Source organism: Pogona vitticeps, chromosome 4 (genome assembly GCF_051106095.1).
Source record: "Pogona vitticeps strain Pit_001003342236 chromosome 4, PviZW2.1, whole genome shotgun sequence".
NCBI lineage: Eukaryota > Metazoa > Chordata > Lepidosauria > Squamata > Agamidae > Pogona > Pogona vitticeps.
Window position 1 is genome coordinate 90,143,977 of NC_135786.1, and position 27,729 is coordinate 90,171,705.

Genomic DNA, 27,729 nt, shown 5'->3' on the forward strand with positions numbered 1-27,729 from the left:
AAGAGCAGAGCTGGCATAGATATATTTTAAGGCTTTTTGCTATCTGCATACAGTTCCAACCCCCCCATCCTCAAGAGGTGTAACTCTTCTGCCATTTACAGTGTCAGCTTTCACAAAGAGGGAGATGAATATTTGAATGAGCAATGCTTCTAACAGGTTGTTGTGGATTTTTCGGGCTCTTCTAACAGGTTTGCCATCCAAGCTGAAGGATCCCAGTTTTAAGTTCATGCTTGTTGTATAGAGAGGTAGGCAATCTCAGCGGAGCCAAGGGGCTCTTTTTCAGATTTGCCCGCAGCCCAAGGTGATGTGGCTAAACAGGAAGGTCATGGCCAGATATGCTAATCTGCATGTTTAATTATTTTATATGATTTTTTAAAAAATGCAGTGGTCATGTAAACATTGCAACAATTAATTTTTTTTAATTTGAAAAAACAGATTTAACTAAAAAGGAGGATTAAACTAAATCAGGTGCCATACCTTCAAGGGTCTAATGATCTTTTTTAAAAAAAAAAAAACATTAAAATAGAGTTGGTGCATGGAGATTTCCAGGGGTTGCTAAGCATACTTCCAGACGTGGAAAAATCCCCCCTATCCCCTGGCAGGCACAAAGGAATTTATTGAACAAAAAAGAAGGGGAAGGGTTTGGTGGAAAATAAAAATGTGGCTTGTGGTCCACATGTTGCCCGCACCTGTCCTACAGTAATGTGGTTTAGTGTTAACAATTTGGATAAATCTATACTCCCATGTTTATTCTAGTTTTGTAAAACAATGCCAGAAAGGTATCCTTGAAACATTCTCTGTAGTACTCTATTATACTTGTATAGCAGAACCAGCTGTTTGTTCTTGTTAGATAATTCTGAATATATTCTGAAAATCTAAAGTCATGATTTACTAATGGGTTTCACTTTTTTATTAATAATGAAACTAAGATCACTGTATATTTGCCTCTTTCAGTGCCCCATTCTCCAGCTGGTGGAGAAGCAGAGCCAGGTTCAACTACATTCAGTGTATATGTATGTGCATTTAGATTATGTTTTTATATGCATGCACACACACACACACACACATACACTGTAGTTTATATTAAAAAAACTACATCCAATCCTTTCAATATATTCCTGGTTTTTTGTGTTGATATATTCTGCAGAGGGAGCAGAAACTCCAGCCCCGTAATTTTCTCTGAATCCTAGGGGGTTGTTGTTGTTGTTGTTTAGTCGTTTAGTTGTGTCCAACTCTTCGTGACTCCATGGACCAGAGCACGCCAGGCCCTCCTGTCTTCCACTGCCTCCCAGAGTTTGGTCAGATTCATGTTCGTAGCTTCAATGACACACTGTCCAACCACCTCGTCCTCTGACGTCCCCTTCTCCTCCTGCCCTCACACTTTCCCAACATCAGGGTCTTTTCCAGGGAGTCTTCTCTTCTCGTGAGATGGCCAAAGTATTGGAACCTCAGCTTCAGGATCTGTCCTTCCAGTGAACACTCAGGGTTGATTTCCTTTAGAATGGATACGTTTGTTCTCCTTGCAGTCCAGGGGACTCACAAGAGCCTCCTCCAGCACCACAATTCAAAAGCATCAATTCTTCGGCAGTCAGTTTTCTTTATGGTCCAGCTCTCGCTTCCATACATCACTACTGGAAAAACCATAGCTTTGACTATGCGGACCTTTGTTGGCAAGGTGATGTCTCTGCCTTTTAAGTGTGATAAATATATTACAAACAGATTAATGTAATTAAAATTTATTATGCTCTGAATTTTTCTCTGTATGAGATAAATGGATATGTGGATAGTCAAAATGATACAGTAGGCCTGAGATAGCATGATTCCTATTTCAAGTCCAAGGATCTCAAGGGCAGGAGATGTTTCTGGAGGTCAAGCAACTGACTTTTTTGTCCACCACTGGATTATTTTCTTTTTCCATAGTACATATTTTAAAAAAGTGTTTTCCTGTTTGTGTTCCTTTCAGGTTATGCAGGATAAGATCATATGCCTTCCAAAACAAGTACAGCCTTCACAGAATCGTTCCCACCTTCTCAATGCATCATCAGGTTTAGACTCAAGTGCAAGCCCTTTTCTTCCACCAAAGCCATCCACACCTCCTGCTACTGTGGAAATGAAGGGCCTAAAGACTGACTTAGACCTCCAGCAGTACAGCTTTATCAACCAAATGTGCTATGAACGTGCCCTGCACTGGTATGCAAAGTACTTCCCTTACCTTGTCCTTATACACACTCTAATTTTCATGCTGTGTAGCAACTTCTGGTTCAAATTTCCCGGGTCGAGCTCAAAAATTGAACATTTCATCTCTATTTTGGGCAAGTGTTTTGACTCTCCTTGGACAACACGCGCTCTGTCTGAGGTTTCAGGAGAGGATTCCGAAGAGAAGGACAACAGGAAAAACAATACCAGCAGGTCAAATGCTGTTCAGCCTAGCCCAGAAGGGACTTTGGTCAAGACTCAGTCTTTGAGGTCTATTCCTGAGAAATTCATTGTGGATAAGGGGACTCCGGGGGCATTGGATAAAAAGGAAGGTGAACAGGCCAAAGCATTGTTTGAGAAGGTGAAAAAGTTCCGGCTCCATGTAGAGGAAGGTGATTTGCTCTATGCTATGTATGTTCGCCAAACTGTGCTGAAAGTGATTAAGTTTCTTATAATAATTGCTTATAACAGTGCACTTGTTTCAAAAGTTCAGTTTACAGTAGACTGCAATGTGGACATACAAGACATGACAGGATATAAGCACTTTTCTTGCAATCACACTATGGCCCATTTGTTTTCTAAACTTTCCTTCTGCTATTTGTGCTTTGTAAGTATCTATGGATTTACGTGCCTTTACACTTTGTATTGGTTGTTCTATCGCTCACTAAAGGAATACTCTTTTGAGTACGTCAGACAGGAGACTGGAATTGACGACATCCCGGATGTCAGAAATGATTTTGCTTTTATGCTCCATTTGATAGATCAGTATGACCCGCTTTATTCCAAAAGATTTGCTGTATTCCTCTCAGAGGTCAGTGAAAACAAACTAAAGCAGCTGAATCTAAACAATGAATGGACGGCCGATAAACTGAGGCAAAGATTGCAGATGAATTCTCATAACCGTTTGGAGCTGCAACTGTTTATGCTTTCTGGGCTTCCTGACACTGTTTTTGAAATTACAGAGCTTCAGTCACTGAAATTCGAAATAATAAATAACGTCATGATACCAGCCACCATTGTACAACTGGATAATCTCCAGGAGCTCTCCTTGTACCAGTGTTCGGCAAAGATCCACAGTGCAGCCTTGGCATTTCTGAAAGAAAACCTGAAAGTCTTGAATGTCAAATTTGATGACTTCCGAGAGTTGCCGCCTTGGATGTATGGACTCCGAAATTTGGAAGAACTGAGCTTAATTGGTTCCTTATGCCACGACATTTCTAAAAATATAACTTTGGAGTCTTTTCGAGAACTTAAGAACCTTAAAGTTCTGTATATTAAAAGCAACCTGTCCAAAATCCCACAATCTGTGGTTGACGTTTCAAGTCATCTTCAAAAAATGTGCATTCACAACGATGGCACTAAACTGGTGATGCTCAACAACCTGAAGAAAATGGTGAACTTGACAGAACTGGAGTTAGTGCATTGTGACTTGGAGCGCATTCCGCATGCTGTTTTCAGCCTTGTTAGCCTCCAGGAATTAGACTTGAAAGAAAACAATCTCAGATCAATAGAAGAAATTGTTAGCTTTCAGCACCTTAGAAAACTTACGATCCTAAAGCTCTGGCACAACAGTATAACCTACATCCCTGAGCATATAAAGAAGCTCACTAGTCTGGAACGACTTTCGTTCAGTCATAACAAGATAGAGGTTCTCCCATCCCACCTTTTCCTATGCAACAAAATTAGATATTTAGACTTGTCTTACAATGACATCCGATTCATCCCCCCTGAGATAGGGGTGCTACAAAGCTTACAGTATTTTTCAATCACTTGCAACAAAGTGGAGAGCGTGCCTGATGAGCTATACTTTTGCAAAAAACTTAAGACGCTGAAGATTGGGAAAAACAACTTGTCTGTTCTCTCCCCTAAGATTGGAAATCTGGTGTTGCTTTCCTACTTGGACATCAAAGGAAACCATCTAGAAGTTCTCCCTCATGAACTTGGTGAATGTAGATCTCTGAAGAAAAGTGGTTTGGTGGTTGAAGATGCCCTGTTTGAAACATTGCCCTTGGATGTTAGGGAACAGATGAAGGCAGAATAACGTCCACTTATCTACACTTTGACAGAAATTTGCCTCTGTCAAATGCCTTGTATGTAACAAGCTAGCCTGAATATGCCTTTAACATCTCTTGTTTATTCTCTGTTCGTTCACACAAAGTTTTCTGTATGGATATATTTGAACTAAGTATATATATATATATAAGTATACATATTTTTATATAAGTTTTACTTGATCTTCCTTTCCCTGCCATTTTTGTTTTTAATTTTGCCATGACACTGTGGGCCCTCTGTGGTTCTTATCAAATTGTCTATGCCCGCCTTTTTAAAAAATTGGGTTAGCATATTTCAAGTTCCATGATGTAGGTGATCATTGTTAAGTACGTAGATGAATGCATAGTTGCAGTAGCAACAGGAATCCATTTCATTCTGCTTTGTACACCACCCAGTCCTCCATGTTATCTTTCTCTTACTTGCAGGTTTTTACAGCTTCTTATGGACAAGAGAGGCTTCCTCGTTGCTGTTTGTAGATTAAGAAAGAGTCTCCTGGGTTTACAGAACTTTTGCTGCCATTGCTTGCTTATAAAGGACCTAGCAGTCTAAACTGAAATTATGCTTTTGACTAGAATTCAATTTTCTTAAGAAACAAATATATTGAGCCAGTGTCTCCATCTTTGGGAATCTCAGTGTAGATTAGAGCTTGCGTTAACAGTTTCCATTCCAACAAATGGCTATACCATGAGATTATTATCTCCCTACTCACTTCCATGGGTTGGTGTTCCCAAATACACACCTGTAAATATTGCAGGTTGCAATCATTCATTGGGTCTCAGGATGAATTCACAAAGGTAAGTATCTGATCATCCTATCATGAATGCAGTTAGTGATTTTCTGAGGGCAAAAATACACCATGAGATGTATATAATAGGCCAGGATCTTCTTGAGGAATCATGGAGCAAAAGGGGAATTATGTAGTTGGTCACCATCTCCACTGCCAGCAGACTATGATTTGTGCAACCATTTTGTTTAGTGGTTGGAAAACAGGGTGTACAACTGATCATGTGAAGGAGAGAACGGCTTGTGCGATTGCTGTAGTGTGCAGTTGTATCAAGTTGGCATAGTATCATAGTTTATACCAGTCATGTAGTGTAGAGTTGAGAATTCTTTTTGAGGCACTGTTAGCTTCTTGCAAATAGATATCATGTTCTAGATTTCTGAGGAAAGAAATTTGTACTGTATTATCATCCACTTTGGGAGAGGCCAGCTTACAAATAAAACTGTTTCAGTGACATTACTCCTCAAACGATAATGCAAAACCCTGCCAGAACTCAGAAAGGTCCTGAGCTCTCTGAACGAAGATTGTAACCCTATTTATGCTCAGTGGGAAAAGACCATTGGACCCAATCAAGATTGGCTTCCACCAAAATCTGCATCATATTACAAAGAATCCTCTTTTATGCTTAGATCTTATCCACATTTACAGTGGTGGAATCATTTATTGAGTGTTTTTCCTTGTTGAAGTTCTTAATTAGCATATAAAACCAGAGATCTGGTTTACATAAAAATATACTGTACCCAGAATGCACACTTCACAGATAGCTCAGTGGTTTAGGTACTGGTTTGGAGCCAGAGGACAGGAGTTCGATTCCTCACTGTGCTACCTTCACGGGGGCTGGACTCGATAGTCCATAGGGTCGCTTCCAGTTCTGCAGTTCCAAGCTTGACTGACATCATTCCTATCTGGAAAGGCGGATGAAACTTCCCCTGCGTTTAGCTTTTGGTAATATAGGTGCCCATTTGGACACGTATTCTGAATTTACTCCATTAAGTTCGTCCATTTTCTGCAGAAATGCTTAATGCATTTTTTAAAAATGTAGATACACATCTTCCTATTGAAAACTTCAGAGTGGCTGTGACTAGTTACCTATGATGTCGCAATAGGCTATTGTTTTAGTGTGAAGAAAACATACAGAATGCTTGGCTAGGCTTTGTTGTGAGGTGAGCAGAATTCGTGCTTTCCGACACAGCATCTCTCCCTTTCCCTATTATTCTTGACCAACAAGGCCAGTTGTTTTGGGTAGATTACAATGGGAACTGCTTTTGAATAGTCCTGGCCAAGCTATCTTCCTTCCTTCCCTCCTTCTGTGTCCCAAGGCACCCCCTGTGTCAAGATGTAGCATTGTACAGACCACCCCACATACAGACTTACAACAGCTGAGATGCTGTTTTAACCCTGCAGACAGTAACGTTTAAAGATTGCTAGATGATGAGCTAAGTGTTGGGGTTTATCATCTGTGCCAGCTTTCTCAAAACAGAAGCATTCAGTATACAGGGGGGAAATCTACATTTTAGTTACATGACAAGAATGTTCCCACATATTTCAGTAGTAGAAGCAAATATACACACACCCCGTTGAGCCATCTTGTCTCAGTTTATCTAATCTGAGTGGACTTCAGTTCCACGCAGCCACTGCCTGAGATTTCTTGCAGGATCCATTGCTTCGTACAGAGGTCACGGGGCATTCCACGCAGTTCTCAGTCTTATTCCAGTTTAACTTCCCCAAAGGACCCTAGAATTTAAATAAACACAAGATAATGGGAGTATGTTACTAAAGAGACCTGTAATTCCACATCCCTGAGGTAGAGAACGATTATTCAACTTGTTTAAGGCTGTTCAGTAGATACAGTATTCCGTGGAGTTTCTGTGGATTGTGTATGTCAGGCACCATTGTTAAATTATAATCTATAACATGTGAGCCCTCTAGTTAATCCTGCCTTTGTTTAGGCCAGTGGTTCTTAACCTTTGTTACTCGGATGTTTTTGAACTGCAACTCCCAGAAACCCCAGCCAGCACAGTTGGTGGTGAAGGCTTCTGGGAGTTGCAGTCCAAAACTCCTGAGTAACCCAAGGTTAAGAACCAGTGGTTTAGGCGACCACTTGTGCGGGGATGAGAAGTGTAGCAAGCGTCCCAAACTCTGCCAGTTCTCTCCCTTCCTTTGATTCTCTTTCAGCAAACTTCATCCTTAGATTAAATGTGTAAACAGATCAGAAGCTGAAGTGAGACAGCTAAAATATTCACATAAGCAGGGCACTTCACATGCCTCTGAGATTTAGAGAAATGTGTGGAAAACAGGCATTCTTTTTAAAGTCTAAATCTAACCATATAAACCAAAGTTCTGTAAATGAATGTAAACTGTTTAACATGTCTGTATAATCAGTAACAGTAGCATTCTGCAACTAGCTGTTGTAGATTAGAAGCCTGAGAATATGTTAAGGACCAAGGCAGTAAAGGACAGTACAAACTGTGATTCCGAAATATGGTGTATGCTTTCTTTTTACCACAAGTGCTTGTGGCAGATAGTTGCTTGTCACAGGTGAAATCTGCTAAGAAATGGTCAAAGCGAAAGGGTGCTCTGTATATTTTCTAGCAATGTGTAGATTTGGTGTTTATGAAGAATGCTGCCTGAGGAATTTGGGGAGTCATGGTCCAAAAAACAAATCTACAAATCTCTCTAATATTTTCTTAACCAGAACAAAATTAGGTTACACCAGTGTGTCTGGTGTAGCTTACCTGCACTGTACCTACCTACATGAGAGTAAGGGTTAGGTCACACAATCATTAGCTGGAAGCTTTTCCCTCCTCCTTGTATGTAATGTGCAGAGCTTGGAAAAATTACTGTACTTCATTAAACTATAAGCCCCTGAGACTCCCTGTCAATGCTCATGGGTTATGGAAAGTGTAGTCCAAAGCAAGTAATGTTTCCAATTTCTGATTTTATGAATGTGTGCATATGCATCTAAATCAACATTTTTGCTTGCACTGTGAGCCTCCACATGTGCATGAAGCTGTCTACTTCTGACTTTTAGTGTAAGTAAAGCAACTGTGAAGCAGAGTGAGCATGTTACACTCTTCACACATTGATCTGGCTTTTTTTTTTATGAATGTCTAGATATCACTGAAGAATTGTTTTTGGTCCAAGACTGCAGCTGTATATGCGCATCAGCACAGATTTTGTAATGCTTCCGTTATTTTTTTCAGATATAGAAGAATGTGAGATTTGGGCTTACATATTTTACTGGGTCACATCATAATCTACATGTGTTTGGGAGGGGCATAAATGCATGTGCTTTATTGTGCCTACAGAGTGTTTATCTTTTGATTGTGTGGCCCACCCCATGAGTCCTACTGCCATTGATGAAAGAGTTTGATACAGATTGCTGGTTTTCTAGCCAACTACTCTGAAGAAGTCCAGTGATTCTCTCTGGAGCCTCTTCAGAACAGGTGGGTTAAGAAGTGCAAGCTGTTTTTAAATGCCTCTTGTTCATGGGTATGTATCAAAAGCGTTGATTAGCAGGACTTACATATTGCATGTGTTTTGTGGCACATTCTTTTTCTAAGCAGAAATTAGAGATATTCATGAAGCTATCGTTTTTAATGTTTTCTAATTGTTTAAAATTAATGGTTTTTAAAATATTGTCATGTAATGTTATGAAAGAAGCTCAGGTAAATGGACTGTTGAACTTCCTTTTTATTTATATTTGCTGTTGTTGATGTATGTGTGAACTCATTACATATTAGGACAAAATTGGAAAGGCTCTTGATCTGAAAAGATGGCTTTCCCTTTTCTGTCCAAGGTCAAGAAATGATGTCAATGAAGAAGTGCCATATGTATTTTGTTGTTTGGCTTAATATATTATAAATCTATATCTGGGTATAGTTGAACATATAAAACATTACATCAAATCATAGTTGTCTAGTTATGAGTCAGTTTCATTACTAGTAATATAGTCGCATTGATGAGTATTTTATTATTGGGAGGGGCCTGGAGAATGTATTATGGTTCTGAAACTTGGTAGTGTGGTGAACATCTGGGTATGACTGCTTTTAGTTAATAGAAACATAATTTGGATGCTGGCCATGACTCACAGGGGTGCTGTTTTAACAAGGGCACCTGAGTCAGGTTGTCTCGTCTTCTCCTTATTAGGTATCACGGTAACACTGCTTTCCCTCTTTCAGATGTCCCCAAAAGGCTTTGGATGTGCAATGACACAACAAATATCTGAATGTTTTAACCAAAAGCAAAAAAACACAAAAAAACCAAAATCAAAAACAAACAAACAACAACAACAACAAAACACCCCTCTTTGGGGCTATTCTTCTGTACATGAATGGCATGTCTAGCAAAAGGGGGAAATAAAAGATTGCAAATGAAAAGCTTTGAACCAAACAAAAAAGTTTTCAGACTTCACTCTCTTTGTCTTTCACAAAGAGGAAAGAAATCACATGGAGATGGACTCAATGTTTTGGCTGCAGAATTTCTAAAGTTAGTTGCTGCAGAACACGAAAGGATACACAGTGGCCACAGTCCTCTTTATTCATTGACGAGGTGGCCCTATATAGAATAGGGTGTGTGATCTAATGTTAACAGACACAAGAGCTGCAGGTAAGAGCAACCAAGAATTCAGACCTCCCCATTCTTGCCCTCCCCAGGGATTATACTGCATAGTTTTACCCAGTTTGGCTCATTTCTGCTGTTGAAGACATAATGAGAAGTGTGTGTAAGCTGGTAATGCCATATTTCTGGAGTTATTTATTTATTATTTATTTAGAGATCATTGTACAGGAATCCAGTTCAGTTTTCTGCAGCAGGTAATGCTCTACCAATCAAGTGTAACCTCTCTGAAAGTATCTGGAATATGGTAGTATAACCTTCTTCAACATCACATCGGTTCCATATCTCCATGCTTTGTTGTTCTTTGTTTAGGATCAAAGCACCCTGTTGTAAACTGCAATTGAAAATGATTAAATATGCATTTTCCTTTGAACTTGCTGGTTGCCTTATATTGATAGTCAACAGGCTGGTTCTCTAGTGCTTTAAAAATTCATTAAACCCACTATTTTGATTGAGAGGGTCACATACAATTTAAGAGAATGCTGTTTTATGCAAGATTTTATGTTGTGTTCCCTTGAAACACCCCATGCAATTCCTTCATCTGGTGGACAGCACATTGTAATAAAACAATGTTCCAACTATACTTATATCACAGTGACACTTCCAGGTCAACTTTGTTGTTATTCTACTAAGAATAGCGGCAAGTGCTTAGCCAGATTTCCTGGACAGTTTGTATGTTCATGCAGTCCAGTCTGTCACTGGCCTGTGTGTATGTGCGTGTATGTTCGTGTGCACTTTTTTTTTAGTTTGTGGTTTCCCTTCTTAAACCAAGAGTTCCTATGTTTATCTCTCAATGAAGCAGCAGGCCACACAGATAAAGAAGTCCCTCTGTGACTGTAGTAACCACAAACACTCCAAAGGAAATAGGTGGCATCTACCTAGTATTATGCTTCATGCTAGGCAATGTCGCTACTACTCAGTTCACTGCCATCTGTTAAGAGAAATTGATAGAACAACCAATGCTTTGTTTTCTCAATCACCATATTGAAGAAAGAAGCATTACACTGCTGTGAGGATGCATGAAGTGCAGAACAAGGAAAAAAGGACAAAGGGCAGTTGGCGTGACTATCTGAAAATGTTATGTAGACTAATAGACCTTACAGTCACTTGGAGGCATCTTTCCTTGCAAAAATTCCTTTGAGGTTGTGAGTCTCACAATATGGTCATTCTTGGAAAGGTTATATGATTAACTGCAATGGCAGTCAGTTATGATTAAGAGTTTTACCCTCTCACACGAGTGCTTCATCACATTCAGTTTCTGTCCTTTCCCTTCATCCTCACCCTCTGCAAACCTAGTCATGCTGAGAATGGACTGATTGGAGTCAGTGGGACAAGGTAATCATGACTAAATGAAACCCCCTTGATCTCAGTGAAGCTGCTCTGAGTGTAACGTATCTGAATCCAACTGAATATCTATTGTATTTTTCTTTCAGAAGACAGAATTTGATTTGTATACATTTTTCCAAGTGACGTTTTAAAAAATATTCCATCCATGTTCTTGTTAAATTCCATCTCATGCTAGAGATCCACTTATATGCCTCCCCACAGTGCTTAAGGCACTCTCTGGGCAGTTTACAATTTAATTATGCGGGCTACACATTCCCCTCCTCCCCATGTGCTGAGTACTCATTTTACTGGCCTCGGAAGGATGGGAGTCATCCTTGAGCCAGTTACTTGAATTCGCTGGGATCAAATCAGGTCATGAGCAGAGTTACCTTTCATCCGTACAAAATGGTCCTGTTTATGGGCCACATCTAATACAGTAACTTCAGCAGCTACCTAGTTATACTACAAAGTGTTGTCTGGTTCCTAAAAAACATGCTGGGATGACACTTGAGATAGATTTTTTAAAATGAACTTTTATAGGTAATTCAGAATTCCAAAACTCAGGTAAGATGTTATTAATCACTTTACATGTTAAGTGTCTAACAGATGTCATTATAGTACAGTTTTGATTACTTACTGTAATGGCACAGCTTGGTAGTTTTCCAGTGAAACAAGGAAATTAATTTGCAATTCTCATTTATTACACCATTGGTCAATTCATTTTGGGTTGGCAGTGGCTTGCTTGCATGCTTGCTTATTATTTATTTATTTATCTATCTATCTATTTATTGGCAGCTCTTCTTCCAGTCAACCTTTAATAACTACTTACAAAGAATGCAATAAAATACAAAACAATGGAATGTGCCAAAGCAATAATAAAAGTCCACTGTGGTATAAAATTTTAACAGACTTGAACAGATAAAAACAGAGTTTTCATCTGGCACTGAAGGCAAATAAATGTAGCATCTTGTTGTTTTTTTCCACTCTGACTAGAATTGGAATGGACTACAAAACAAATATTTTGTGAATAATGTCAACAATGTACCAAAACAGTTTGAAAGATCTTATCAAAATCTAAAAGAATCTTATAAACCTTAAGAGGGAACAACCTCAACTCTGCATCAAATAACGGGCCTTTGTAAACTGCTGTTTGTGGTTATCTGAAGGAATGCAATGTTGGGGTGTGGCTGTTGATAAATTGGAAACCCATTCATATACATTGTCTCCCATGTGAACCCACAGCTCTCCAGTAAAATGTAGTGACACTTGGGGCAATTTTAAATGTTTGTTTCATGCCATTAAGTCACTTCTCACTAATGGCAACCCTAGCGGGTTTTGAGGGGTGTGAGATTTAGCACGGCCACCCTCCCAGTGAGGTTCTGTGGCTGAATGAGGATTTGAGCCCTAATCCAGTACTCTATCCACTACACCAGAAAGGAGCCCATATGCCTCTATTTTGTTGTTGTGTGCCTTAAAGTTGAAACTTCTACTGGCCCTCACAGGGCTTTCAGAGCTGGCTGGATTGGCCAGTGAGTTAGGTACCTAGCTGTGGAGTCAGAAGTTGGGGGTTCAGTTCCCCCATCTGCATCCCAGAAGAGCCAGCCTGTGCAGCCCCAAGATGCCTTCAGAAGAAAGGAATGGTAAACCTCTGAGTAGACTCTATCTAAAAAAACCAAACAAACCCTGAGAATGATTTGCTTAAGTCAGAATTGACTTGATGGCACATTAAACAAACAAACGAAACCACACAGCTTTCAAGGTAAGTGATCTGTTTAAGGAGTAGTTTTACTAGTTCCACACCCCCAGTGACTTTCCATAGCTGAACGGGGATTCAAACCCAGGCCTCCTGAGTCCTAACCTGTTACTCTACCCACTGCACCACATTGGCTATCATACCTTTATTACGCCTTTAAAGATTTTTGCTCTGTAAAGATCATAAGTTGAAGAACATGCACACATGGAAGTGTTCGCTGGTGCCCTTGATATAATTGGGACATGATGTCATATAGCAAGGCTGGTGTTCCCCCACACCCACTTATTACATTTATCTTCCCTTTTTCCTACACTGAGCTCAACTACATGGTAATCTTCCCCACTTTATACTCACAGACAACCCTGTGAGGAAGGTTGAGCTGAGAAAGATTGCCCCAAGGCTCTGTGGATTTCATGGCTCAGTGGGGGGTTAGAGCACAGATCTTGTACTGTAATTCTCATCTTGGCTGTCTAGCCACAATGCCACATTGTGGTGTTGTCCTTGGGGATTTGCAGAGCTATTGCACAAAGACTGAGATACTGCTGTAGCATGGGGTCATTCATGATCAAGTCTTTGGAGTAAGACATTTGTGGAACTGTTCTGCTGCATCAAAAGAGAAAACAAAACAAAACCCAGTACTGTTTAATGGGGAAGTTGAGAAGCTGTAGCTCAGTGGCAGAGCTAGTGATTTCCATGCAGAAGGCCTGGGTTCAAACCCTTGTTTTCCTATGCTATAAAGGTTATAGCAACTGAGAACCTAGAGAAGTGCTGCCAATCAGAGTGGACAATAGATGGACCTGTAGTCTATGTAACAATAAAGAAGCAGCACTGATGATTCTTTATTGAAAGCCAGTTACCATCTGCTTTGTGTTCAGGATTGTTTACTAAGCCCGTCATGAGAGCTGTAATCATACATTTTGGTGCCCGAGCCTTAGCTTCACCATCGTTAAGCTTGGGTCACATGGGAATGGCATACATGAGGAATACCAACTGGTATCCCTCCAGGTATTTTGGATCACAGTCCCCATGGAGGCTGTAGTCCAAAATATCCAAAGCTCTGCCAGCTGGGGGAAGGCTGTCTTATGCTCCGATGTGCTTGAAAGTGCTTGTTGTGTCTTTGTTCCTGGAACTAATTACCTTGTAATCTTGGACTGAACCCTTTTTTGATATACTGTATATATTTAGAGACTATCTGGAAAAGTCCCCCAGTTATGCTGGTTTCCCACTTTTTTGTTTTCTGACAAGAAGCTCCCCACCCCCATGCTTGCTTTTTTGTTTATGTCATTTTTCTGAGGAAGGGACTGGTCAGAGTGACACATGCAAAGGGTTCCATGGGGGGGGGGGAAGTCCCTTTAAAACCGGGGATAAAATAAAACACGATGAGGCTAAAATAATCAACCCAATAAGATAGGCAAATGACTAAGGGTGAAATCATGCCAGTAACAGAAGCAGATTGCAAAAGAAAAGAAGAGGACATTGGAAAAGGAGAAAAACAATACTTATCATAAGGCCACAGAGGAAATAATATTTCTTCAAGGATCTGGACATCAACAAAGAAGGAGCTGAGTTTTACAGATCCAGTAGTCATATTGGCTGAGGATTCTGGGAGCAGTTGTCCAAAAAAGTACATTCTGCAATATCTGAGTAAGGGGAGATCCAGAAACATAAATTCTACATCCTTCTGAGCAACTCAGAGTGCCCGTGTGATTTAAGCTATTACCGATGCATGCAGAAAATAAAATAGAATGTGGCTCTTCTCTAACACCAGCAAACTGATGGCTTGAAACCACATTTTCACTTTTCACCAGTGATTAAACAAGACTATATCTTTAGCATATTTTTCGAAGGAGTACTTCTGAGTGGTGAAAGATAACTGTTCATTGTAGCATTTACCGTGTTTTGTTTTATGATTCTAAGGTAAGCTTTGGGTTAATCTTCTAATTGCAAGGAATATGCATTCCCTTTTGACATCTAGTTGGACCTCATTGGACTATAATTCAAGGACTGAGCACATGGTTTACATACTGAATATTCAAGCTACAAACCATGCCCTCTCAATTTAATATAGGCCAGTTTGCCCCAACGAGGTGCCTTCCAGATGTGCTTGACTGCAATTCAATTCAACCTTGGCAGCATAACCAGTTGTCATACAAAGTATCTAAAGGGCCCTAGCCCGAAGAAGGCTGATGAAAGGTGGGTGGAAATATAGGAAAAACTGAAGCCTTCCAAGCTGAAACAGAGCAAATTGAGTTAATAGGACTCTGCTGATGAGAAATGAAACTGCTTGGCTACCTAGGAAATGTGGAGATGCTTAGGGCTGTTCAGAGGTTATCTGTTTTAAGCATTAAATTTAGTACAAGCCTAACAGAAAACTCAAAATGTTTAATTAGGTTACTGCATGTCTTAAGGATGGGATCTCTTTTGTGTAAACAGTTCCTGTGATCAACATCCTTTATTGACTATAAGAAAGACATCACTGACCATTCCTTCTGAGAGGTTTCAACTGCTTACCCAGAATGGTTGGTTGGTGGTAGCCAGTTGGTGGAAGATGGTCTCCCAATAGCTGGGTAGCTTTATTCAAAAAATTGCAGGAATTGACCATCCAAACATGGAGAGAACGACAGGATCTCCCACCAATTGAGAAGTCCTATGCTGAGATGATCGGATTAGATAATCACATATCTTTCTGTACTGCAGTACAGACTGGCGGTTCTAACAATCTAATTTAGGTGGGGCAGGAAAACCTTTTGTTGGTAAATCATAAGAACAGAAAAGTCTTGCAGGTGTTGAAATGGTGCCCCAATCCTTGTGGCAAATAATTTGCTGGGGAGAGAGGTAGGAGATAGCTGGGTATGTTTCCTCTGCTTTCATAATTTGTATAGTGGGCATTCTACAACTTCCTTTGCTGCTCCCTTCCTCTGAGGTCACTTCCTGTTTCTTCTTACTCTTCCATCTTGCTCAACAGAAAAGTAGGCTTCCAAACATAGAAGCCAATTGTAACATCTGTAAATCAGTGTAACCATGTTCTCTTGCATTCTCCTTAAATTAAACTTCCCAGGACAATATTATGTTTACCTTCTTGTTTATTACTGCTTTCAAAAGCATTTATTATCCTCAGTGGTCACAAGGTCAGCACTATGCAGCCAGACAGTTAAAAAAAATTCACAAATAACCCTAATATCTGGAGAAAATATTGGCCCATCTTCTTACCTCAGCTTCTGGGGTAGGGAATCAGCTACATTGTACAACTGTCTGTTGTTTGTTTCTGCTTGTGATGCACTGGTATACAGTATTTGTAAATTGAGATGGGCACAGATTAAAAAATGAATCACAAAATGCATTCAAAAATCACTAATTCATTGATTTGTATTCGTATGAATCAATGCCCCCAATTAATATGAATCAATGAATTTTTAGCTATTTTAGAGTCATCAATTTGTTTGTGTATAAAATGGTCCCCAGAGACACCAAATGGCACCTAGAGAATTCCAAGATTGCACGGAAGCTTCCCATGTCTTTTCTCTACATTCTCACCAAGTTTGGTGAAGAACAGCACTATTGTTTGGAGAGGAAATTATGGCATGGAGTAGGTCTCAGGAGAGAGGATTTGCTTGTGTGCGTTGCAGAGTTTTGAATTTTTAGTTAAATTCTTCTAGCTGTGCAGTGGAAGTACAGGGATTTACAGAGCAGAATAGCTTCGAATTCCCCAGAGTAGTCCACCCCTTTTCTCATTAACTGGTAGTTACATTCTCACTAACCCACTCTGAGATATGAGTAGGAGAAAGAATAAAAACCAGTTGAACAGATCAAACAGAAAATTGACAAACATGAGTGCTTTCAGCAACAGACCTCAACAGACTATAGAGAGGGGGGAAAGCACATAGCAGAGAGGTGGGACTCACTTTGAATTCAGAGGCAGGGATGTAATTACTGGTTAGTGCTGGATAAATTGATAGTCACCCCGGCCCAGAAAAGGTCCCTCCCAGCAAAACCTACTAAAGGCAGCATGCAGGGTTGCAAAAGCTCCAACAGTGTGCCAGGGATGAACAATCTCTGGAAGTCTGAGGGCTATATCTGCCCAATAGTTAACCTTACAGAACTGCACCTGCTTCCAGACTCCACCAGCCCAAAACATACATATTTTACTTTCTAAAGTGTCATCTTTGGGGGGGGGTTATAGAAATCCCCTTCACATTCTCTAGTGGCCAAAATAAGCAGGGCACCACCATCAGCATTGGATTTGTAAGCTGGACGCATATTTGGGACCTTGGGGGCTGCATGCAGCTCAGGGGTAGCACTCTGCCCAAGCTTGCTGTATGATGGTTCAAGAAGGTGATCTCCATGACACACCATCTATCAACTCATCTTCCATGAAAGTGTAGGAGAATGGCCTCCCTGCAGCTCCCTTTCATTTCATGCAAGAATGTTTATAGCCAGGATGTCTGAGTGCTACTGCCTTCCCATCTGCCATCTTTAGCTTACTCCCCAAAGGTCAGATTTAAGGAAATGGTACACACCCTGACAGGAAAGGTTTGCTATTTTTATATTTCCTGTATTCAGTCTAAGCTTTGAAAGTTCCTTTGTCACCCAGTAGCTGTCTAGTATTCAGGAGTTTCAGAATGGACAAGAATGAGGAATCAGTGGCCTACGTTGGCTGGTGGGAACCCTGGGGGTTGTAGTCCCAACAAAAATAACATTTTCTGACTTTGATTTTAGTTGTCTGGGAGTTATTGCATATCTCAGAGGCACATTGGGACTAGCTCAGTGGCAAAAAGCATTTGCTTTGTCTGGAGGAAGTCTTGGATTCAATCTCTGTTGTCTAGGCATAAAAGCAGGACATGGTTTGAAACGTTAGGAACCTGTTATTTCTCTGTGGAGACAATACTGGGGTCAGTGGACTAGGGGCCCAGCTCCATCTCAGGCAGTTTTCCAAAACCCTAAAATATTTTAAAACTACTTGGGGAAGAGTAATGGTGAAGAGTTCATCATTCCCTTCCCCAGGTATCAAGGTGCCTCTATCCCTACTTTATAGGTATTCAGTTGCAGAGCCACTTACGGTGCAGAGGTCTGTGTCTGTCACATCTAGTTCAGAAATCTTGGATATACAAATGGGATCCAGTGGCTGCTGTTTTCACAGTTCCGGGACACAATTAGGCGGCTTTACGTCACAGCTTGAACATAATAGGTCACGTAATTAACATGTTACCTACCCTTTGATGATGCTGAAAGTATAATCCACCTACATTTCAAAAGTGACATAGCACTATTTTTATTTTTTTATTTTTTTTATGGTTTTCTAGTTACTCTCCCAGTTGCTACATTTTCAAAGGGAATTTTAGAGAAATCTTCCCCAATCTTGATTCTCTCTCTCTCTCTCTCTCTCTCTCTCTCTCTCTCTCTCTCTCTCTCTCTCTCTCTCTGTTTTTTTCTTCATTTCTTTTCCTCCTTTTTTTTCTTCATTTGTTTGAGGATGGAGGGACATTTTCTTACTGGCCCTAAGTGTCTTCCTTCACTATTTTTAAAGCAACAACTAATAAGGGAAGAAGCCTTATTAAACCTTTTTAGTAAAGTATCTGAAGCATTACAATGAGTTATTTCACAGTCATTTTCAAAGCTCTGATTCAGATGTATTCTTTCCCCCAAACTGGTATTGTCTCTCCCAATAACACATGGATGCACAAACTTTCCCAAGCTCAAACACTCTTAAAACCTGTTGGACTGCCAGCCCCAACATCTCCTATCCCACAATGGACATAAATCTGATCACCCCTTACTGTTGGTGTCCCAAACCATGTGGTGTGTAGAGGTAGACTGCCTTACGACATGAAGGTTCAATAAGTGATGAGTTTTGTATATTTTAACTTGTATACCATAGTTGTTGCTCCTAGGTTAGGTGATTAGGAGCCTCTGTGCAGTGGCCAATAAAGTTCAAAGATCCGGTTGACAGGGCTCCCTAGGCTTGTCAGCACCCAAAACATGTGCAGGTAGCTGGGCTTGAACTGGATGGTTTCATGCAAGTGCCGGTTATGAGAAATGTCAGTGTTCTCTGCACAATTTCCTGAAAGCCTCTCCTTTTCCTTAAAGACAAGCAAGTTCCTTAATTAGTCAAGTGGCTGGAGCAAAAACACACTCTAAATAGAAATAGGGTTGCATCACTTTTGGTTGGAAGGTGCTTTCAAGATGGGCCCGTGGAAGTTTTGGCGTAATGCTAGATCATTCATGTGTATAAATAATAGTCTCTTAAACGCCTGTGGTGTTGATTACCAATGTTATCATAGCCTCTGGTTCTGTTATTGAAGCTAAAGGGCTGATGCTTATAAAGTGGGGGGAGGAGGCACAACACCCGCAGATGAGAGGGACTTTTTCAGTATGTTCACAGGAGGATCAAGATATGCTGAAGTTGGGGAGAAAAATATGAAGCAAATAGAAATAAAACTCAAATTAGGAGAACTCTGCATGCATTTTCTTTGTGCCTGGCGAGGATGTGAGGGAAGAGTAAAAGGACAAGGAGAGAACACCAGGACTATTATCTCTCCTGGTTACTCAGCCCAGGAAGCTACCCTTGCTGCATGCAGTCCCGCTTCTTGAGAAGGGAAGGCTTTGAAGGTGTGGACCAGGCTGGCTGCCAGCATAATCTTCAGGGTGTGGATATTCAGCCTTCTAGTCAAGAAGGAAGGACCATGAAGACTCCATGTCCTGCTCATGAACATAAGCAACATTTGGTTGTTGGTGGGGTGGAGGGCAGTACTCTTGGAAGTTACTTGCTTGGACAACAATTCCCAAAATGCCCCCAGACATTATGGCCAATGCTGATTATGGAAAATGAGGCAACTGTCGTCTACAAAAAGAACATTTGCTAGGCTCTGATACCGGCAGTCACATATGGTGGAAACCGAATTCAAATAGAGCAGTCCTACTCCTGCTAAAACAAGAGTAGCTACTGCTAGTGATCTAAAAGGATGGGAGCCATGGAAAAGAGTCATACTGGCTCACAATTGCCTGTATGTCATGTAGTTGCTATAAAATAGATCAAAACTGATCGTGCCAAAAGTGGTCCAAAGTGGTACAAAGGAGAGATAAATTGCTGTCTGATTGCACTCTAACTTCACTTTACTATTAGCAATCTTTTGACAGGGAGCTTTAAGGTAAAGGAGCATTCAGTCTTAAGAACCATGTCTGTTTTCTGAAATGGCACAGACATAGGGAGCCAGTTCCATTGCTTTCCATGACTGGCTAGACAAAACTGCCCCCCCCCTCTTTTCCATCTCATATTTTCAAAAAGCTTATTTCCCTGTTTTGTGCTTGAAACCTCTCCATAAATAAACAATTCATTTCCTTTCTCTTCCCCGTGGGATCAAGTGGTAGCTCAAGGGGCAAGGAGACATATTTTTTAATTAAATTTCCTCTGGAAAGCAACAAATTTTGTAGAGGCTTTAGGGTATGACTCACATAAGGCACACTGACCTCAGATAAGGCTCAAGTTGATTGAATGCTGAAATGTTTTTAGAACACATATGTTTCTGTAAATCATTCCATTGGCATTTTCAGAAAATATACTGTTATAACTTTTTATCTTCTCTCTTCCTTTTTCACTCAAGTCAGCCGCATGATGAAACAAAGGTCTGCCTTATAGCCTTCCTGTTTGTTCAGTGTTCTACTTTTGGACAGAAAGTGGAATGGCAAACTCTGGAAATGAAATATCTGTGCATAGAAGAGGCAAAGCCTAGGGAAGAATCTAGGTGCCCATGCAAACAATTAATAGAGAATAGTTTACTATAAAGGGCACAACAGTTGCCTGTATTTGAACAAAATATGCCAAAATCTTCTATGCTAACATACACACACCGTGACACATAACGGAAATAAAAAGCATCCTTCTTTCTCTTTGACAAAATGCATATTCAACTTACCTAGGATCACTGCCAAACATTTTGATTCTGTTCATTTAATTAAATATAAGTTTTACTTGGTTGTGATTATTTGTTTTGAGTTGTGCTGTAAGGGTTTGTGCTGAATGCCACACTCATGGAGAAGAAAGACATATCAATATATTCATGTAATCACAACACCAGCGTCTGGTTCTGAGCACGCTACAACACCAAGCACGTTTGATACAATCTTCCGATAGGAGGATTGGTGCTGCTGTCTACCAATGAGATCCACTAGGCAGGAGATTTCAGCCGCAGCTACCCTTTCCCATCATGTATTGTTACGAATACAAACTATGGGATGCTTGTTATACCCTGCACTCCAGTTCCATTGCTGTCTGGCTAGCTCCCTAAATTGGGTGGAAGCCACTTTCTGCCACGGCAGATCCAAAGAAAGCATTGACATGGAAGGAGGTCACTTGTTTCCTACATTTTGCCCCTTTTCCCCCCTCAGGTGTGTTGCTTGTGTAGAAGCAAAGAAATGAAAAATGAAAACATATTGGCTAGAATCTTACTGGGAATTGATGCCAGCATCAAGAGTAATCACTGCTAAGCACAGAGTTATCGCTTGCATTCCTCATTTCTTAACTGGCACACAACCAGGAATGTGAGTGGTGAAAATAAGGTTCCTGTTACACCAGTGGGTTAGGAGGGCATAACCAGAAATGACACTAGGCTGCTTGCAGGTGTAATTAATGGAAACATTTATTTAAATCACAGCAAATAAACAGGAAATAAGATTCTTGAAGTGAAGGCACAATATAAAAGAAAGAGAAAGGGAAAATCAGTAAATTCCCAGTGCAATGCAATGGCATAATTAAATGAAAAGTGTTAAGCAGAACAACCTGTATTAAAGTATCACATGAAATTACAGTAATTTGGCCTAAAGATTAAGAATGAAAGACATATAGCTACCTACCCCAAGGAACAGGTTCCTGAAGATTCAGGGAAATGTGCAGAAACATTGATCCAGGAGAATCCAGATAGGACAATCAGAAGGAAAAATGTGAAATAGAATAGTGAAATCGGTGTGTGTGTGTGTGTGTGTGTGTGTGTGTGTGTGTGTGTGTGTGTGTGTGTGTGTGTGTGTGTGTGTGTGTGTGTGTGTGTGTGTGAGAGAGAGAGAGAGAGAGAGAGAGAGAGAGAGAGAGAGAGAGAGAGAGAGAGAGAGAGAGGAAACAAGGGAGGAGTAGAATCTCCCAGAAGGATTAGACTACCCCTTGTTAATTAGGAGCAATTTGCTGCCATGATTTACATAACTATGATTACTTCAGTGTAAGTCTCTGACATTTACCCTTGTGGCCCCTGCTTGTTTTACCTTGTTTAAAACAATCAGTACCATTACAATATAAACATTTGCATTACCTTTGCATTAATAAAGATATACCAACCTCTTGCATTACTTACAATACAAATTACATTACATTACCTCCACATCAATAAGGCTACTCACCACCATTTTTACCATCACCTCTCGGTTCAATTAATAAAAGGTCTGATGTGTGGTAAGGATATGAAGCAGACAACTAAATTTAAAAAAATGAAATCTCATATTTTTCCCTCTCAGAATGGGGGAAATTAAAGAATGCTCTCATTAGGCTGTTAGGTTTCTCTGATCTTTGCCCAGATTGCAGCGTCTGTTCATGGTATGATGGGTTGGATCCTCTGCGTTCCAGGACATTGTAGGGGTTGATGTTCAGCAAATATTATGTTCTAGAACTTCTGGGAAGAGAAAGGCAGAAAGCAAGAATTCAAGGACCACAGATGAGGAAAATAATTCCAGGATGCTTGTTGCAGAACAGATGGGGCACAGAGACTAATTCCCATTCTGAGTCACAGTGGCAGGAAGCAAACAACAAAGAATGCTGTATACATACATATCTGCAGGGATACCTATTAGGCTGTGCTGAAACATTAATTGAATCTGGGCTATTTGTGCAATCCTATGGTCACTGTAGGATGGAGATAAGTGCCTTGAAGGAGAGAACTCTTCAAAGGCCCCTTATGTTAAATCTGGCATTTGTTGGGTTAAAATGATAAAATAAAATCAAGAAGACGTGACAATTTAAAGTTGGGAAAGGGAAATCAAAAGTTTCAGTCACTTGTAAGGAGTATACTGAGTAGGCACCAAGGAAGAAGGTGACAACTTCATTCACAAATGAAGCCTATGACCCTTCTTGTACCTTTGTGGGAAAGTTCTGCTTAAAGGTTGTAGCTGCATTCTGTTCCAGTGACGTGCAAACACTCCTGGCAGGAAGCAGCAGCTGTCAGGAGGTGGAGTAACCCCTTATTCTGCCCTTTTGCTTAGAGGTAGAGCAAAAGATCAAAGGGTTATTTTAGCCAATCCTAGTTATGATTCGTCGTCTAGTCGTTTAGTCGTGTCCGACTCTTCGTGACCCCATGGACCAGAGCACGCCAGGCCCTCCTATCTTCCACTGCCTCCCGGAGTTGTGTCAATTTCATGTTGGTTGTGATTAGGTAACTAGTATCCTATCTGTTTCTCTCGTAACATACTATGTAATCATGCTAAATAAATAAAAGCTCTCAGGGCATTGTCAGTTGGCTCTGCTGGCTCGGACTTTCGCTGTCGACTCCCTTGTTCTCTCTCTAAGGCAATTAGCCTTCCTTTGTTCCGTGATCACCCACAAACCTTCAATTGCTGAAACACTGAGGAGAATTTCTGATGAGATCACTGGCTTGCATTCCATTCCATTCCATTCTATTCCATTCTATTCCATTCCATTCCATTCCATTCCATTGCATCCATCCATCCATCCATCCATCCATCCATCCATCCATCCATCCATCCATCCATCCATCCATCCTAGGACTGAATGTGTGTACAAATGCCTGCATTCTTGTGTGGGCTTTTAGTGGTTAGCTAGACATTAGGCTTTTAGATTCTGTCTTTCTCCCAATCCCTCTTGTTGTTATAGTGGTGCTACAACACCACTGTCAAAGTGCTGAAGTCCTTTTGTCTGTCTCTGCCTATCAATGTGAAGAAGGAGACACCCCCTTTGAACTATTATAGCCATTTGCATTTCCTCAAAGAGGATATTTTGCAATGCACAAATACCAGTATGGACATAGTTTGGACCAGATTAACTCATAAAGGGCATGGAGTGAAATGGACTACTAAGCTTTTTTCCCCTGGAGACCAGCTTTGAAAGTGAAGATACCATGAGGGATTTGGGGGAACAAGGGGGACCCCACTCCAGCACAGAGTGGGCTGGCTGCACTCGATTGCCGGGGGAAAGGATACCCTAAGTGACAGGGCTTTGAGCCTCAAAGAGATATTCCTCATGAAGCATAGAAATTATATTTTCCTGGTTATATCTATATATGAGGGGGAAAATGTGGTAGTGGAAGCTACAACTTGTATGGAGAGGAGCTCCAAAACAGATCAGGAATTCATGGGTGCCCTTGCTCGGATCATATTATATCGTTTCTGAAGAGAAGCTAGGAGATTCCGAGTGCTGTTGTGAGAAGCAGGACACCCGAGCAAAGGCGTCAGACTCAGCAGCTCCCTGCATGCCAGAGCTGGCTCTTAGGAGGACAGGCCCAACAAGGAAAGGCGCCCCCTCAGGGGCTGTGGCTCAAGCAGATTTTTCTGCCAATGCTCAAGCAGTGCAAACAAATGAGATCAGCAAAGCAGCAGTCGGGAGTGTTGAAAAAGGGCAGCCCTTTAAGAGACAGTCGGGAGTACAGAAAGACAGGGCAGAGGACACCTTATTGCTTCCTGCCTCCCTCTTGCCCAGCCAACAGTATTTATTTGGCTTTAAAAATGGTACTGGCAATAACACGTTGCTTAAACACATTGCTGTAACTGGGGAGGGCCGTTCTCTCCGCTCTGGTTGAAGTCTCCCAGCAGGGAGACAAATCTCACAATGAGCAGCACTGGAGGAAGACACACTTTGATTTAAAAATTTTTTTTTCACGGTGACTCCAGGGCCCACTGTGAAGGTCTGTGCATATGCAAACGTACATGTGACGTGATGGGCTGTAGTCCTCTTACCTTGCCCCTGCCTTCTTGGCATACTGGTTCTGGAATCATCCTGCCATTTGAAACAAGCCAGAAAGGACTAGAATTGTGACACACATGGTTTGTTGCTCAAACCCTATCAGGCTGCTGGTAGAAAGCAGGTCTAATCAGGGCTCGATATTTGTTCTCAGTATATTTATACTATGGTTGGATGGATAGTTCAGTGGTTTAGATATCTGGAGGCAGAACCAGAGGTGGGGGGTTTGATTTTCCCACTGTGCATCCCAGAAAAGCCAGCCCGTTTGGCTTTGAGCAAGTGGCTCAGTGTTCCCAATGCACCATTAGAAGAACGGAACGGTAAACCACTTCTCAGTATTCTCTACCTAGAGAACCCTGTCCAGAGCATGGACAGAGTTCCTACTCCAGTCCTCTGAAGATGCCGGCCACAGAGACTGGCGAAATGTCAGGAAAAACATCCTTCAGAACACAGCCAAAGAGCCCGAAAAACCCACAACAACCATCAGATCCTGGCCGTGAAAGCCTTCGAGAATACATTAAACCCTGGAAAAGGTTTGCCGTAAGCCGGAACTGACTTGAGGGCACACCATTATTATATAGCTGACTGGATAGCTCAGTGGCTTAGGTATCTGACTGCAGAGTTGGGAGTTCAGTTCCCTGCTGCAATATCAGATTTGGTGCTAACTCGTCTCACGTTCTTTGCTGTCCTTCCTCAAGCAGGTGAAGATCTTTCTCTTCAGGCAGGCTTTCCCAAAGTGACTGGCAGCTTGGGAGGGTTTTTTTAAAATGGATTTTTGTGCTTTTGATTTTGCTTACTGTTTTATTGTGTATCAGTTTGATCTTTTAAAATATTTGTATCTTTGCTGTTTTTCGCTTTTGAATATTGCCTTTTACTGATGTAAGTCACCTTGGGTTCTTTTTAAGGAGAAAGGGTGGGGTAAATATATTCTACTTGGAGCCCTGATTACAAAGGATTATCTAAGGTGGTGAAGCTGCTGGCGAGGACATAGTTCTGCCTCACAGTGGAAAGTGCTAGGCGCTGTATTGGTCCCTTCTGTGCTTCTGCTCTTTCATCGGGCAGTCCTTAGGGAGCTTCATATTTCAACAGCAAAGCAGCTTTTAAAATTCCACAAGGATACAATCTTCAGAGGACACAATTCTTGCAATGTATATATATTTTAAATGTAACACTAACCTATCCTTGCTTTCTCCACTAGCAGCATCAGGAAAGGAAATCTGTTCTATGTCTGTTTCTCTCTGCCTTTTCATGAATTCCACCCTGCATTACATATGCTCTGTAATTCAATTTATATTTGAAAATAAATATATGAGAAAGTAATTGGCAAGGAAGCACCATCATGTTCTGTTGTAAGGGCTCAAGGGGGAAAACACTTTAAGTAGACTGATGGAGTCATTGGCAAAGCAAGAGAACAGGGACTCTTTCCATTACCTCAGCATGTGTTCATCTCTGGAGTCAGTGAGCAGGGCCAAAGATCACTGTGGGAGATAGATACATTTCAATGCAGAAAGGAATATTATGGTCTTCATTTGTAGATTTCTATGTTTGTGTTACAGAGCAGATAGCAAGACGCTATCTCCCCCACACCCTACATTCAGGGCCGCATTAACTATTACGTTACAGACTCTGCAGGACATAACATGAAAGGGGAAATGGGAAATACACGATCACCTAAAATCATCCAGGAGTTGGTCCCCATAAAATGTGTTCTCATCTTGTTTTTTGTTTGAAAACTGTAAAACATATCTACAATCTGAAACCCATTCTTCTCTTACAAATGGTTAAGGGCCCTATCCTTAAACTGAAAAGAACACAGATTACTAGTTCTTCAGGACCATCAAAATGTTCTTTCTAGCAAAACAAATTTGTTAGGGAGCAGTTCAGGTCTGAGGTAAACTGTACTGGTGGTTGTTGAATTGGTATGTTTGCCTCTGGGTTTGAACCTTGCCTCAAGAAAAAGCACAGTTCCCGTACAGAGTCATGTGAGATCCCAGAATATTATTGAATATTCAGGGGTTTTTGCTTTTGCTCTTCTCCACTGTGCCTCCTTTGATAACTATAGTGCAGAGTGACACTGCAAAAGGTCCCATGTTTTGCATGGGAGAGAGTTATGTTATGATACATCAAAAAAGGAATGCTCTTTGCAAATTTAAGCTTCTTTGCTTACATTTTGTACTATAGATCCTGTGTATTAGACTGGATAAAAGAATGGATAAACTTAGAAAATGATAGATTTACCAAAAAACACCAGTATGGGTATCACCTATAGAGGCCTTTACACAACCTAATCTTATGACGAAAGCAAAACTTCTAAGATACCAAGATTTATTAAAAAAGGATTGTGAGTTAAGGTCTAAAGAAGAGTTAGACACACACACACACACACACACACACACACACACACACACACACACACACACACACACACACACACACACACACACACACACACAGAGAGAGAGAGAGAGAGAGAGAGAGAGAGAGAGAGAGAGAGAGAGAGAGAGAGAGAGAGAGAGAGAGAGAGAGAGAGAGACTGGTGGTTGAGAGCACAAGTGGAATCTAGGTATAGAAAAGATAAAATAGAAGGTTTTTACCCAGAACAAACAATATTTGACAAACTTCTGCTGGGCTCAAAAGATAAATTAAGAAAATGTATGATTATTTTTTAGAAACTAAAATGCAAGATGAGATAATCAAAGAATGCATGATTAGGTGGGCACAAAATATAGGACATAATATTGATAGTGATCAATGGCTGCAAATATGGTAAAATAATATAAAGCTCACAAAATCAGTTAATTTCAAGGAGACTATATAAAAGATGTTTTATAGGTGGTATATGACTCCGCAAAAACTATCAAAGATTTATACAGATGTATCAAATGTTTGTTGGAAGTATGAAGCACATGAGGAAGTCTTTATCATATGTGGTGGACTTGTAGAGTAGCGAAGCAATTTTGGATAGGTGTACATACTTTGTTACAAAAAAATATTGCTTTGTAAGGTTCCACTAATCCCAGAACTGTTTCTATTGAGTATTATACCAGACAATATAGA

General features: G+C 40.7%; 1 protein-coding gene across 2 annotated transcripts in view; it reads left to right on the forward strand.

The window, feature by feature from the left end:
- LRRC8C (leucine rich repeat containing 8 VRAC subunit C) overlaps window positions 1-27,199 on the forward strand; it is a 55,365-nt gene extending 28,166 nt beyond the window's left edge. Inside the window, exons 3-4 of one of the 2 annotated variants that reach the window (XR_012086495.2) lie at window positions 1,964-8,475; window positions 9,211-27,199. Coding sequence is in view for 1 of the 2 variants with exons in the window: in XM_072997917.2 (XP_072854018.2) it covers window positions 1,964-4,237 (2,274 nt within the window). In the remaining variant the exon portion in view is untranslated. Of the gene's footprint in view, window positions 1-1,963 lie in introns of both variants that reach the window. The other variant, XM_072997917.2, reaches the window with a different exon arrangement.
- Window positions 27,200-27,729: the final 530 nt, after the last annotated feature.